The sequence below is a fragment of the Lipomyces oligophaga genome (genome assembly GCF_038497815.1).
Source record: "Lipomyces oligophaga strain CBS 7107 unplaced genomic scaffold V1516scaffold_7, whole genome shotgun sequence".
NCBI classification, from domain to species: Eukaryota; Fungi; Ascomycota; class Lipomycetes; order Lipomycetales; family Lipomycetaceae; genus Lipomyces; species [Lipomyces] oligophaga.
In genome coordinates, this window is record NW_027117791.1 from 82979 (window position 1) to 95625 (window position 12647).

A 12647-nucleotide genomic window follows, 5' to 3' on the forward strand; every position below is an offset into this window, starting at 1 on the left:
TTTACGGTTGCTCCAAGTGCAGCTTAGCTGTGTAAGATGTGGGGTTTTGTACTTTCATGAATGCTATATAATACGAAACTAAGCGACCATTCAGTGAGTCCAAATGATGATTTAGATCTAATTGACTAAAGGTGAAAATATAAGAAGACAAAGGATTAAAAGAATGAGTTCTGATGTAGATTCTGATTTAAAAGTGCGAAAGGAAGCGAACGAACATTATTTGCTACCGACGACATCAATGCGACCGATAGTACGTATTACGATTCAATTTGGAGATATAGAATAAACATTTAATAATTTTTAGCTAATTCCGGCATTCATCAGAGGCTCGTTAGAGGGGGCGTTATTTGGTGTTAGTTCTTATTATTTGTTAAACACCTTCTGGCCGTTCTTTAGACGGTCTCCTACTGCGCTGAAATCGTATGTTTAGCTATTCTATTTTATCATACTTCTATTGAACAAGTCAGATACTTCGTCGCTACTTGTATTTTCTGCGGAGGAGTCATCGAACAGAATAGGCGAGCACGGGCACATGTCGCCGAAATTGCACCGCAAAGCCAAAACAGTACGATTCCTCTCGGACCTGTTCCTCGGCTCAATTCAGTCGGCGTTCCAAACCGATTTCGTGAGCAGGCTGATCTGTTCCGCTACACAGAAAACATGCGAAAAGAGTTACGTCACAAAATTCAAGATGATGAGATTTAAGTGTTCCGCGGACAAGTGCCGCCTAAATCATGAAATCTAATATATTTTCACCCTCAGATCAAGGAAAGAAAGAGCACAACATGGCGTCGAGGAGGTTTATTCTGTATATATGTATTATGCACATTTCTGTGACATCGTCTATCGATATAAATTATTTTTTTCATACTATACAAGTAGATTATTGAGGTAGTTCAAATTTCTTTCCTTTCATGACTCTTTAAAAGTTGAATGTTAGTTAAGGCATTTTATGACAATGTCAACTCACCTGTTGTAATAGATGTAAAAGAAGTCCGAGTACAAAACAGTTTGAATGATCCCTGCAACTACAGCAATTGGATCAACGACACTTTCAAAGATCCATCGATAAAACCAATTCAGAATGTAAAGAGCCCGGTATGCTCCGAGCGCAAATAAATAATGCGACGTCAAGCTCTCTGCCTCACCTGTTCTCTGAAGCATAAAAAGTTGTGGCAAAATCGCTACAGACTCGAGCCAAATCGAAAAAGACCAAAGAATTTCAGGAATGCTGTATTTGTACGTGAATATCAACGACATGACAAACGCTCCTGAAAGCAGATACTCGATCTTGAATGTATCGATGTTGGGGTCATGAGTTGGTCGGTACTTGACTTTCATAAGATAGAGAATCGAAACAGAAGATCCGATGAAGAACAATTTCATCAGCGTATTATAAAAAGAAGAATAGTGTCCCCAGAGTAGATCTGAGAATCTAGTCAGACAAACTTTCGAAGAATATCTGTTAACCACACATACCAAGATATCTGGTGACGAAAACGACTGCATACAGAGCCTGGGTCTTGAATGAAAGGCCTGCACATGAACGGGAGATATTCATCTTCCGAAGAAGAATGAATATTGAAACCATATGCGAAAGATCGGCTAGAAAAAATGAAGAGCGGTCTTGTTAGCATTCTGCAGTGTTCAGTTGAAGTGTGATGGCGTCCAGCTTACCGAGAACTCTGAAAATATTCATTTTGTAAGCAGATTCGATCCAATTAAATTCGACAAACGCTCAACTCTGTTCAATACTATTAATCACGTTTGCCGACGCGTAAACTAGTAACTCGACGCGACTTTGTTAATGTCGTTGCTATTCTCTCTGTATTGAGTTAAGGAAGACATAGCTCAGACGCAGCCATGAGGCATTGCGCGGCGCGCACCATTTCTATTATTACTTCATGTCTCTTAACACGATTACATAATAACAAAAATGATTATCAATATCGTAAATATAATAATAATAATAATAATAGTAGTAGTAGTAGTAGTAGTAGTAGTAGTAGTAATAATAATAATAATAATAATAGTAATAATAATACAGTGACAATAAAGCCAGAAGCTTATTCTAATTCCAGATGAAAACTCCTTATCACAAAATATCACAAAAAACCACAAAAAGCATTCATTTTTCCTCCGTAAACACCCTCGCTCATATATATATTAGTTGTAAGAGCAAAATTTAAATAAACAAACTCCATTCGGAATTTTACCTTCAAATTTCTCATCTTTAAAACGCTCCCGGAGAGATCTGTTGCGGAGATGCACTATTAGGCATTTGCAGCTGCGACATGGATGTAAATAGCGGAACGTCACCATCAAGATCCATCTTCTCGTCAATAGTAACCGTAGAGGGACTAACGATTTGGCTTTGGTGGGAAGGTGATTGGTCGAATGCATTCACTGCAAAAATATCCGAAAACTCATCGTCACCCATTAAGCTGCTGAAGAAGTCCGCATTAATATTGTCCCCACTCTTCGACATGACACCGGCCACATTACTACCCGTAGCAGACGCTGCATTCATAAAAAGATCAGACGTTCCGTTTGTCATACTGCCAGCAGAAGGAAACTGGATTTCTACATCTTCTGGACTATCTGATACCATGTGATTGTCAACTTCTCTCTCCAACTGCTGCCGATGCTGTTGCGGCTGCTGGTAATGTTGTTGCGACTGCTGTTGCTGGCTACCATTGCTCATGCCATTTCGAGAACTGGTGCCATGATAACTGTTGTTGGCACGAGGAAACGTACTACTCGTCGCAGTAAGGGCGTTCAAATGCTGCTGATCACTGAAGATAGTCCGAGCCGATAGCATATTGAGTACATTATTACGAGTTTGGTGATGAGTGGCTACCGAATTTCCACTCTGAAGCATATCAAGACTTATCCCTCCATTTTTTGCCGATTGATAATAGCTTTGATTAGCAGAAATATCTGGTGAGGGTGCTGCTTGGCTAGAAGAGTTCACAGAAGAACTAGCACCTGAACTCATGGAAGAACTCAGCGGTGAAGGCGTTGCCGAAGCAGGCAAAACACTTCCAGTTTGTCCAATCTGCTGTTGAGCCAACCGTTGTGAAAGCTTGAGATACTCTTGCTTTAAGGAAGCTTTGGTAGAAAGAGATTTTTCACTATTCAAGGTTCGCTCAGTGCTTTTGAGAAACTGATCAAGCAGAGAGGCATGAGAGTCGAGCGTCGTGGTAGAATTTCCACTGAATTGCTCCGAATACATTCGAAGTATTGTCTCTGGCGGAATATTATCGAGCGCATTAATATTATTGAGGTTGGGCACAGCTGCAGATGAGGAGGATAACGAAGGGCCAGCCTTGACATTGGTATTAGCAGCAGCTGCTGCAGTAAACAGAGCAGAACTTGGTCCAGAGGATGTGCTAAAAGTATTTGCACTAGTAGATTTGGCTGAAGCAACTTTAGCAATTAGGTGAGCCCTAGCGATGCGATCTGCAGGTCCTGCCGAACCAGCAGCAAGAGTAGAGGAGGCTGAAAACTTTGGCGAAGGAAAGCCAAAATTGAGATTAACGCCAGGATCATGGCTTGTCGAGCCAGACGACGATGAGGTAGAGGCCGGAGTGTCGTAAGAAACAGGAGAATTGTATTCATCGTTGAAAGAATAAGTACTGGCAGAGGCATCGCTGGAGCCAGACCGATCAGAAGGCATGAGTGGGCCATGAGTAGGAATGGAAGCACCAGCCATAACAGAAACCATAGAATTATGAGACTGTTCTGCCGTTGAGCCAGAATTTATCATGCCAGTATGATGGTGATGACTGTGATGGTGATGTTGGTGAGATAGCTGGTTAGCAGTGGCAGAGGAAGCCGTGTTTGAGGAGGAAGATGCGGCATTTGGAGATGAGATTGAGAGATTGCTTAACCAGAAATCCTCATCGAACTCGATGGCATCCTCATCAAGAGCGATACCCATGGAGCGATTATCGGGAAGTGTGAAAGGAAGGAGATCGGGATTGATGAAAAGGGAGCCAAAAAGATTTACTTTTGAAGACTCTGATGTAGAATCTGTAGTGAAATTGGAGAGAGGAGCGGAGGAAATAGTAGCTGGTCGAGAAGAAGATGTAGAGCCGGTACCATTACCAGGGGGGCCAGGAAATGCTCTTCCAGTGGAAATACTTTCAAGCCAGGACTGCTGAATATTCTGTTGGTTGAGAGAGTCGATAGAAGAGTTCAGGTCCGGTTCCGAGGAAGTAGTGAGGGTCGGAGAGACAGGAGTGCCGGAGAAGGTATTGGCGCGAGGTCTACCGCCTCCAGAAGCGAGAATATTTTGTTTGCGAGGACGGGCAAGAGTTGCGATCGTGATGGAATTTTTACGAGCCGGCCTCTGACGAACAGGAACCATACCTGTATGGAGTTTTTGTTGATGACGGAGGAGTAAGTCACTGGAAACAGGAAGTTAGTATGAACAGCTGCACCGCAAGAGTCGATGACAAAGTCAGGCCCAAGAAGAGAACGCAGAGTCAAACGTGGAAGACAACGTACCGACGAGCAAAACGACGTTCGCAAACCTCACATTCGAAAGGCTTCTCTTTTGTATGCGAGCGCTCATGTCGCTTGAGATGCTCCAGGCGAGCAAACGAACGCAGACAGGTGGTACATGTGTGGGGTCGAGGTTTGTCTGACTTTTGCTGCTGCTGCTGCTGCTTAGTAGGAGTCGTTGCGGCAGCGGTCTGGTCAAGAGGTGAAGTATTGGCTGCCGAGGCAGAAATAGAGGCGGATTTAGAGGACGCGGTTGCGGCAGAACTGGTTGAGGTGGAGGGCAAGGAAGGGGGAGGCATCGAGGAGGCCATAATTGTTAATTGTGTGGAGAAGAGGAAGGCAGCGGCGGCGGCTATCACGCAGACGGAGGCGAGAGAGCTGGAAAAAGAGCGACGCGGAGCGACGACGATAATGCCAGAAATATCGTAGACCGAAAGCGCGAGTACAGAACGCTACAATTCAAGACGGCGGAAAACGCGAGAAAGTGCGGGAAAACGCAGCGCGACAAAGCAAAAAGAAGAGGGAGAAAGAAACCGGTCGTCGAAGATTTCTGCTTGTTTTAGGCAACGGACAGCGGACAGCGAGTGTGCGCGACAATCAACAGGGCCGAGGGTTTCAAGAGGGCTTGAGAGTCAGCCTGGATCTGATCTGCTGGCGGTAGTGTAAATCAATGAGAGAGGGTGTTGTACTGAACCAGTTGGGCAGTATGTAGTTGGGGGGAGGAAGCAGAATAGAGGCAGTAAAGCACAGAAAAGTACAGTACAGAAACAAGGGCTAGCTCAAAGGCTGACAGTGTCGATCGAAGACAGAACGGTCTGCAAATGGAGCTGAAAGTTGCTTGAACAAGCCAAAGGCAGCTGCAATCAGCTTAAGAAATCACTGGAAATCACAAGATATGTGGAATAACAAATCTAATCAAAATGAAACAAACAGCAAAACAGAATAAATTTAAAATACAAAAGTAATGCAAAATATTTTCTTCCCTCAAAAAGAGTCCAGCTGGGACTCGTGGCCAGCTGCTGATGGACTGCTCGAGTTTGCGGCAGAAAGAAATCCGGTTAACCGGGTCGATTGAGCAGCAACCCAAAAGCTGCGAAACACCGAGGACCTACGCTTGGAAACGTGCTGGCTATGCCACCAGCACAACGATCGCTCAGTGTCTATTACTGTCCCGCTGGCTTCGCTCAATACAGACTACTTCACAGCAATTACTCCTCCTCCTGATCAACAAAATCATCATCAACGCACCGTCATCACCATCATCATCTTTTTCAATTTCAGCGCGCGCTTCATTTGTACCTCCCCTTCATCGTCTCAGCTCTAGCCAATTTCCCCGGATTTTCATCTCCCAATATTCTCACCCTAACCCAAACCCCCACTATGTCACTCGTGACCGTGTCTTACCTTTCCTCTACTAATCCCTACTAGCGTGCGGCTAATTCATGTAGTTACCCTCGCCCTGGCTTTTGCCAGCTCTTGTGACCTAGCCTCCTGCTCCCCACCCCCACATGCCACCTTGCTTGCTTCATCTGGCCAATCACTGCACGTCAATCCCTGCCCCTCGTGACAACATCTACGCATGGTCATTCTCGGGCCAATCCACCCCAGATTTTGGGCCCAGTCTGCTGGCTCGTCAGAAACCTTCTCGGAAACTTCTCCGAGGCTACGAGACCCTCCTGAACTTACGTCTGTTGTCCTAAGGTATTAGTGTTGATTTCAACTTGCCAGTCGGCCTATTCAAGGGTCTCACAGGATGGCATTTCCATTTGTGTGCGAGTTTTTCAGCAGACTGATCTGCAAAAAGCCTGCGATATAGGTGTATTTATTTATATTCGAGTAAGTATAAGTATATACGTGTATACGTATAGAAGATATATACCCTTAAATCAAAATGGAGTTGGAAGTGGAAGTGCAGATGGAGATGCAAATGAAGTCAGATCAGATTAGACCGTCCAGCAGCATCAATACCAATAGTGCGGTTCCTCCAAATTCTTCTAATCTCACTTCTTCCTCTTCAACTTCTAGATATCTGGAAGCTCTTTATGACCCAGTGTCTGGAAAATTCATCGGGTTCAACGGCTTTCCTACCTATCTGCAATGCTCGGATCTCATATCTGCATACATCGACACTTTATCTGATGTTAAAAAATCGAAGTGTCTTATCTCTAGAGATATGTATCATCTCATCCTGGCCATCCTCAGCCATCCACACAAGGAGATTGGAGATTCGCAGTTCAGATTTTGGGCTAAAGCGAACTTCTCGTTGTATAATGACCCAAAGGGTCGTCCCCAGGTTATGTACAAGAGCAAACCTATCGCGGTAAGAGAAGATCTATACAATATTCTCGCAGTCTGTCATATGCTAGTAGATCATGGTGGTCGCGACAGGACTCTTTCCCAGCTTCGCAAGTGGTTCAGTCGTGTGCCCAAAAATCTAGTCTCGCAGTATGTCAAGGTTTGTCCTACTTGCAACCCGTCCACAGTTTCGGTCGAGTCTCATCCAGAACTCGACGTGTGCGAGGACTTAGATGACATTTACAACAATTCATTCCAGTTTTGTTATCATCAGACTGCTCAACTGCAGCTACCCTGCCGCTGCCGAAAAGTCATTTCAAAGTCCTCCATCCTGCGGTTAAAGAAGGCAACTGCCGATGCAGGAGGCTCGCCTCCTTCTAACACTGCTGGTCGTGGCTTTCGTCTTCGAAGGTCTATAATCCGCTATCGGGTTCGCCCTTGTATCAGAGCTGCCATACATCAAAGCCAATGTGCTGCCGCTGCTGCTGCTGCTGCCGCTGGTACTGTAGGTACTGCAACATTAGTCAATGGAACTTACAAGTCTGGTTTTGTCCCCGCACGCTCGACCTCCAGTCTGCCTGAAATAACCGCCAAATCTACGTTTTCGAAGTTCGAGTGTTCTGATGATGCATCAGTATTTAGTAATGATCACTATGTTCCTTCATACGGCGCTCCTGGCATTTTCGACACTGTCGTTGAAGCCCTACAAGTTGCTCAAAACCGTAGTGCTCGGTTTGGGAGCTCTGTTGAAAGTACTAATAATCAATCTAGAAAGACCTTTACCGCAGAGGAAAATAATGACCCTGTCATATTATCACTGGAAGACTCAACGTATGAAGATCGGCTTGCTGCGAGTATTCTGAGCAGTATGTCGCCCAACGCAAGTTTCAGACGTAGTGGAAGCTCTCGCTGTGAAGGTAATTTCGAGGTTGAGTTTCAGCAACTGGGTAATCCTTTATCTCTGCAGTTCATAGACCCCACGATGAAGACAAGTGTTTCGCCATCAAGTCCGTTTGTTCCAGTCGTGAGTGCCCTAACGTTTTCACACTCGCTTTCACCTCCGTCTCACTCTCTGGTTGAGTCCAGTATCTCTGTCCCTTGTGGTCTAAACCCTATACCTAGTTTGAACAAGCTTGGACGCTGTAACAATGGTGATACCCAGAAGCAAGACCAACAGTCTTTGCGGGGAAGAGCGGACTACTCTTCTTACGGAACCAAAACTGAATCTGTCTTAAAGTCCATTGGAATAAATACCCAAGCTGAGTCGACTGAACTAGGCTCTTCTGAATATAGCTCGACTGTCTTAGATGAGACAGCTTCTCTGAAACGTGCACGCACGTTATACTATCTTCCGCGTTCAGGCACCGTTACTAAGAGCAGAAATCAACGGCATCTGGATAAACCCCACAATATTTCCAGGTCTGAAACTAGCGATGAAGAAATTGTTGTTGGAGTAGTGATCAATGATAGCAGTAATGATATTAGTGAGCTCCAGAACTCAATTTACAAGACGCCAAGGAAGAAGGCGAAAACATCAGCTCGAGCCTGCTTGTCTACTGTCCGGAACACTGATGTTGGGATTGAACTTGAGAGCTCATTTGGGTCCTCTCGCTCGGAAATGAATGTTCTCCCGTCTAGTCCAACTGACCGTCGCGGCAAGTCAGGTCAACGGGATTTATAAATAATCAAGTACTGTACATACTGATTTATGTATAAAATTTGGGCTTTGGGCTTTGGGAATTATTAATTTGGACTTTGGCCTTTTTTGTAGTTGTGAAAACTGATCAAGTTTCGCACGTTTTGTGTGCATTGGCACTACATTTGTATGTCTCGGATGAAGGATTGTGATTAAGTTTTGAACGTTTAATTCCTATAAAATGAATAACAGGAATATCAATGACAAAGAATAGATTATATATGAACTAAAATGTACCCAATCCTTGGGAACAGAACACCAGCCAATTAAACAACACAATTAAAGCACAACAAAATCAAACATGAGCGGTTAAATTCCAAATCTCAAACAGATATCTTCTATCCGTTCTCCGCGGTCCACGCGAATGTAATGCAGATGTAGAAGGCGTTGAAGATACATTCGATTGATCGACAGAGACCGACATCCATCCCCGAACTTTCCTTCTCCATCGATCTTCTTCTTCCATTTGTTTACGAATGAAAGCCGGCCCAACATCGAATTCTTCACCTACCACAAATTCGCCATAAACATCACCTGTGGTCAAGTCTGTAATATTTTTTCTGCGAGTGTTCGTACTAGAAGAATTTGTGTTATACGAAGAATTTCTGGCTCTGTCTGGAGAAGAAGAAGTTGATTGTCGACGAGGATCGTATTCGGACTCGTCTTCGCTCGAACCAAACTCGTCGAATCCTGCAAATGGGTCTTCGTGTGCTTCTGCTGCAGCGTCAAAATCAAATTCAATCTTTTCCTCTTGATTCTCGGAAGTAGAAGGCACTCCTAATTCAGCAGAATGGCTCTTTCGCATAACGTCCGAAACATTGAACCAGCACATCCGTGCAGGATCAAAGACCATGCCTCCAACAACCTGTACACCCTTGGTGGCAGTTATATTGGAGATCAACGCAGGTCGCGAAGGAGGAGTCAGTGTGACATTATTGAACTCCGCCGTGACGCTCTCGTTTCCTTCCCAAGTAAATGTATGTGGGTTATATTTCATTCCTTTCTCCTGCCGTGGTACTGTCGCTATATCACCGAGTGGCCGGATCAGATGTGGCCTATGCTGTGCTTTTCGCCGTGTTCTAGAGATCACTGGGTTGCTGATAGGTACCTGGGGAGCTGGAACCGCAGAAATTTTGTTGACTCCTATTTTAAATGAAGTGGTATCTAGTTTCGGGAGTGCGTGCTCATCAGTTTCCTGGGCTGCATTGTAACTGCTCAACGGCCGTCGTGTTCTGAGATTGACCATAGACCGAGTAGAATTGCGGTTTAAGGTCGAGCGACTCTTCGGTACTTCCGCGGGAAGTGGCGGAGGATTACAAACTACGCGGTTAGCTTTACGTTCCAAATACATTAGCATGAATAATCTTACCTCTTTCCTGCGAAGGATGAATGTTAAGATTATCATTACCCATACTCGAAAATCTCTTTCCTCCGGAATTCAAACTTCGGTTTGTTCCTTCCCCCGCGATCTGTAAATCCTCGATATTATCAAGTTCCGTTCCATCACCGAAAAGCTGTCTTCCAACTGGTTTCAGCAAAGTTTTTGTAGTTGGCGCTTCTCGTCGGACAGCACTATCAATATAGCTAGATTGATGCCGCTGAGGAGGCGACGGAGTTTTTTTGAGGCACTGCTTTGGAAGAGCATTAATTGCAGCACTCGAGACCGGAATTGCTGATTCTCGCATCAATCCGCTACGCCCTTCCTCCGCAGAAGTTTGCCGTAGGCCGAGCATTGATAATTTTTTCGAAGGATAACGGTGCAAGCCAGTCCCAGATGTTGTAGATTTCGGTCGAGACGGTGTCCCAACATTGTTTGTCGACGCGGGTGCCTGTTGAATATACTGCAGCATACTGTTTCGCGATGCTGTCCCTTTCAAATTTTGTGAGCTTGCGACGTTCCGCAGTCCAGCAGATGAAGAATTTTGTTTTAACGAAGGTACTGCCGGCGTCGAATTAAGCCAATCCGCCACTGAAGGTAAAGGAGGTGCATTTGTTGAATCGTATAGCGACGTCCTATTACCAGGCTCATATGCAGATCGCAGTGTCGGCATAGATTTCTTGGTCAAAAGACCAGTGGAATATCGAATAGGCTGATTTGTAGTTGATGTAGCAGTGACAGTATTCGAAATAGCTGCTGTTGCCCCCTTTAATCCTAAAATCGAAGATTTGTAACTTAATCTTCGATTCTCTGGTCTTGTACTCGAATTGTCCGTCGCTTGCTGAAGACAAACAGTTTGAGGAGTTGTGACTGCGGGCAGAGTACCCAGATTTGAAGGGATTGTTGATTGACTGACTGGTCTAGGAATTCGGGTCGGCTTAGGAGTAAATGTTGAAATATTTTTGGGGGAATTTGTTCGAACTTTTGAAAGTAAAGGAATATTGCCTATGGAAGTATGCTTGATGTTTCGGTTGATGGTGGATTTATCAGAATCAAATAATCTATCATCATCACCAATCTCGATGCCATCAAGAAACTCTTCAGGGGTTGCTGCTCCAGGTCGTCCAAGCCTTTCGTCTGATGCGGGCGTGATCGATTGCATTTTCATATCAAGAATTTTCTGGAAATTTAGAGGACCATTAGGAATCTGAATTCCAAGTAAGCCCTCGTTCTCACTCTCGCATGTCACACTGGAGGAAGTCGAAAAAGCGGAAATCACAGACGACCGATTGGACGAATCTGTCCACCTAGTGTTGGTGTATCTTGTACTCGTGCTGTCTTCTCCCCAGCCCATATCCAGTTCTGGATCAGCTTGAGATGAAGCTTGCGACGTATGAATCTTTAGATTTGAAAAAGAGACGTTATCTGGCAAGTCAAAATCAGTCTCAAAATCCTCAGTAGGTGGTAATTTCTTAAGTGTTCCCAAAGGATTATTATTGAAACAGCGGGAAGGTGGATGCATAGTAGAAAGATCAGTTGGAATAGTAGCGTTCGACATTTCCCGAAATCGATCCAAATCTGAATCTGACTTAATCAAATTAGAGGTCAATCGTAAAGTTCCAGATGAATTTGCCTGAAGTTGACTAGTCGGCGATGATGAAATTGTTTTCAATCTCAGAGTGCTCATTTCTGAAGATAAGTGTCCTTTATTTTCAAACTCACTAGAGGATTCGAAACCCTCATCAAAATCGGATTCAAATCCATCGTCAACACCGTCTGACTTTATTGATTGCGGGTGGGAAAACTGCAATGCTTCAAGCTGTTGCTCAAACGACCGTCCAGTTTGGGAAAAATCTGAGCTCTGCATGACTGTAGAATCTCTTTCAATTGAAGATAAGCGTCGGAAAAGATCAGGGCTTTGATCGTCTTGAAAATCAAATTCAGGATCACTATCCCATATCTCAACTTCTTGTTGTTGCTTTGGTTGCAAATCGGCTGTGAGTCGAGGATTACGATAGCGCTGGGGAACTAGACTCCGGCGTGTTGCCATCGCAACAAACGGACACCGGACCTGTGAATATGCAAAAGATGATTGCACTGAAATTGTAAATTCCGGATTTCTGAAATATCTGGCAATCCTTCGATTAAAAAGTAATAAAAGCACTGGAAGGAAAGCAACACGCGTCGAAAGTAAACAATTCTTACAGACCTATCGGTTGAGTCGCGTAGATCAAAACAAACGTCACGTGTTTCACCCCCTATATGTGGAACTGTACTAGACGATTGTACGATCCTGAATTCATCAACTTTAGTTTTACAATTCAATCTAAATCATATAATTACTTTGATTTGATATATGTTTTGTAGTTGATTATAACAATTGATTATTACCTTTAATTCATTTGAAAATAATAAAGTTAAGGATGAATATCAATATTTCTGCTTCAGTGGGCTAGTCTTTGATTTGATCGACTGAAAGAGACTACTATTGAATTCTTAGACAAAATGAATTAATACTTATTTTTACTAGCTACATTTCTATTTAGTATAACTAGAGATATTTAGTCCAACAGCGAAATATTTTAGTCGCATGAACGTCTCCGATCAATTAGGACGAATTGGATACGATAAACTGATTTCTTATCCAGCAGTGGTCTGGAAGACATTGCACTCACACCAGAACATTTAGATTTAGAATATTAGAGCAAAGAGACTTATTCAATTTAAGCCCTCTCAGCTTTTAAATCATAAATCGATCTGTATCCTAGG

General features: G+C 43.9%; 5 protein-coding genes across 5 annotated transcripts; 2 read left to right on the forward strand and 3 right to left on the reverse strand.

Moving 5' to 3' along the window:
• Positions 1-105: 105 nt before the first annotated feature.
• On the forward strand, positions 106-889 carry V1516DRAFT_692621 (uncharacterized protein). The gene is made up of 3 exons (XM_066923879.1): positions 106-250; positions 305-420; positions 468-889. The coding sequence occupies exons 1-3, from the start codon at positions 164-166 to the stop codon at positions 703-705; spliced, it is 441 nt and encodes a 146-aa protein (XP_066775503.1). The 5' UTR covers positions 106-163; the 3' UTR covers positions 706-889.
• Positions 884-1561, reverse strand: V1516DRAFT_696856 (ER lumen protein retaining receptor-domain-containing protein; the record flags this gene model as incomplete). The annotated part of the gene is made up of 3 exons (XM_066924059.1): positions 884-920; positions 971-1427; positions 1480-1561. The coding sequence occupies 3 exons, from the start codon at positions 1559-1561 to the stop codon at positions 884-886; spliced, it is 576 nt and encodes a 191-aa protein (XP_066775504.1).
• A 427-nt stretch (positions 1562-1988) lies between these two features.
• On the reverse strand, positions 1989-5009 carry V1516DRAFT_679458 (uncharacterized protein). Its single transcript, XM_066922932.1, has 2 exons — positions 4513-5009; positions 1989-4412 (listed from the first exon to the last, which is right to left on the reverse strand). The coding sequence occupies exons 1-2, from the start codon at positions 4818-4820 to the stop codon at positions 2234-2236; spliced, it is 2487 nt and encodes an 828-aa protein (XP_066775505.1). The 5' UTR covers positions 4821-5009; the 3' UTR covers positions 1989-2233.
• A 1257-nt stretch (positions 5010-6266) lies between these two features.
• V1516DRAFT_679459 (uncharacterized protein) lies at positions 6267-8727 on the forward strand. The gene has a single exon (XM_066922933.1). It carries the CDS (start codon positions 6401-6403, stop codon positions 8483-8485), a length of 2085 nt encoding a protein of 694 aa, XP_066775506.1. The 5' UTR covers positions 6267-6400; the 3' UTR covers positions 8486-8727.
• On the reverse strand, positions 8633-12062 carry V1516DRAFT_679461 (uncharacterized protein). Its single transcript, XM_066922934.1, has 2 exons — positions 9870-12062; positions 8633-9820 (listed from the first exon to the last, which is right to left on the reverse strand). The coding sequence occupies exons 1-2, from the start codon at positions 11926-11928 to the stop codon at positions 8796-8798; spliced, it is 3084 nt and encodes a 1027-aa protein (XP_066775507.1). The 5' UTR covers positions 11929-12062; the 3' UTR covers positions 8633-8795.
• Between the last annotated feature and the right edge of the window lie 585 nt (positions 12063-12647).

What these genes read in the sequence shown, in the direction of transcription:
- V1516DRAFT_692621 (XM_066923879.1), top strand. Translation starts at nt 164, where the DNA reads ATGAGTTCTGATGTAGATTCTGATTTAAAAGTGCGAAAGGAAGCGAAC. An exon ending in CGACATCAATGCGACCGATA is followed by an intron (nt 251 to 304) that starts GTACGTATTACG and finishes AATAATTTTTAG; the next exon opens with CTAATTCCGGCATTCATCAG. An exon ending in TCTCCTACTGCGCTGAAATC is followed by an intron (nt 421 to 467) that starts GTATGTTTAGCT and finishes TGAACAAGTCAG; the next exon opens with ATACTTCGTCGCTACTTGTA.
- V1516DRAFT_679458 (XM_066922932.1), bottom strand. Translation starts at nt 4,820, where the DNA reads ATGGCCTCCTCGATGCCTCCCCCTTCCTTGCCCTCCACCTCAACCAGT. An exon ending in GAACGTCGTTTTGCTCGTCG is followed by an intron (nt 4,413 to 4,512) that starts GTACGTTGTCTT and finishes TCCTGTTTCCAG; the next exon opens with TGACTTACTCCTCCGTCATC.
- V1516DRAFT_679459 (XM_066922933.1), top strand. Translation starts at nt 6,401, where the DNA reads ATGGAGTTGGAAGTGGAAGTGCAGATGGAGATGCAAATGAAGTCAGAT.
- V1516DRAFT_679461 (XM_066922934.1), bottom strand. Translation starts at nt 11,928, where the DNA reads ATGGCAACACGCCGGAGTCTAGTTCCCCAGCGCTATCGTAATCCTCGA. An exon ending in TCATCCTTCGCAGGAAAGAG is followed by an intron (nt 9,821 to 9,869) that starts GTAAGATTATTC and finishes CTAACCGCGTAG; the next exon opens with TTTGTAATCCTCCGCCACTT.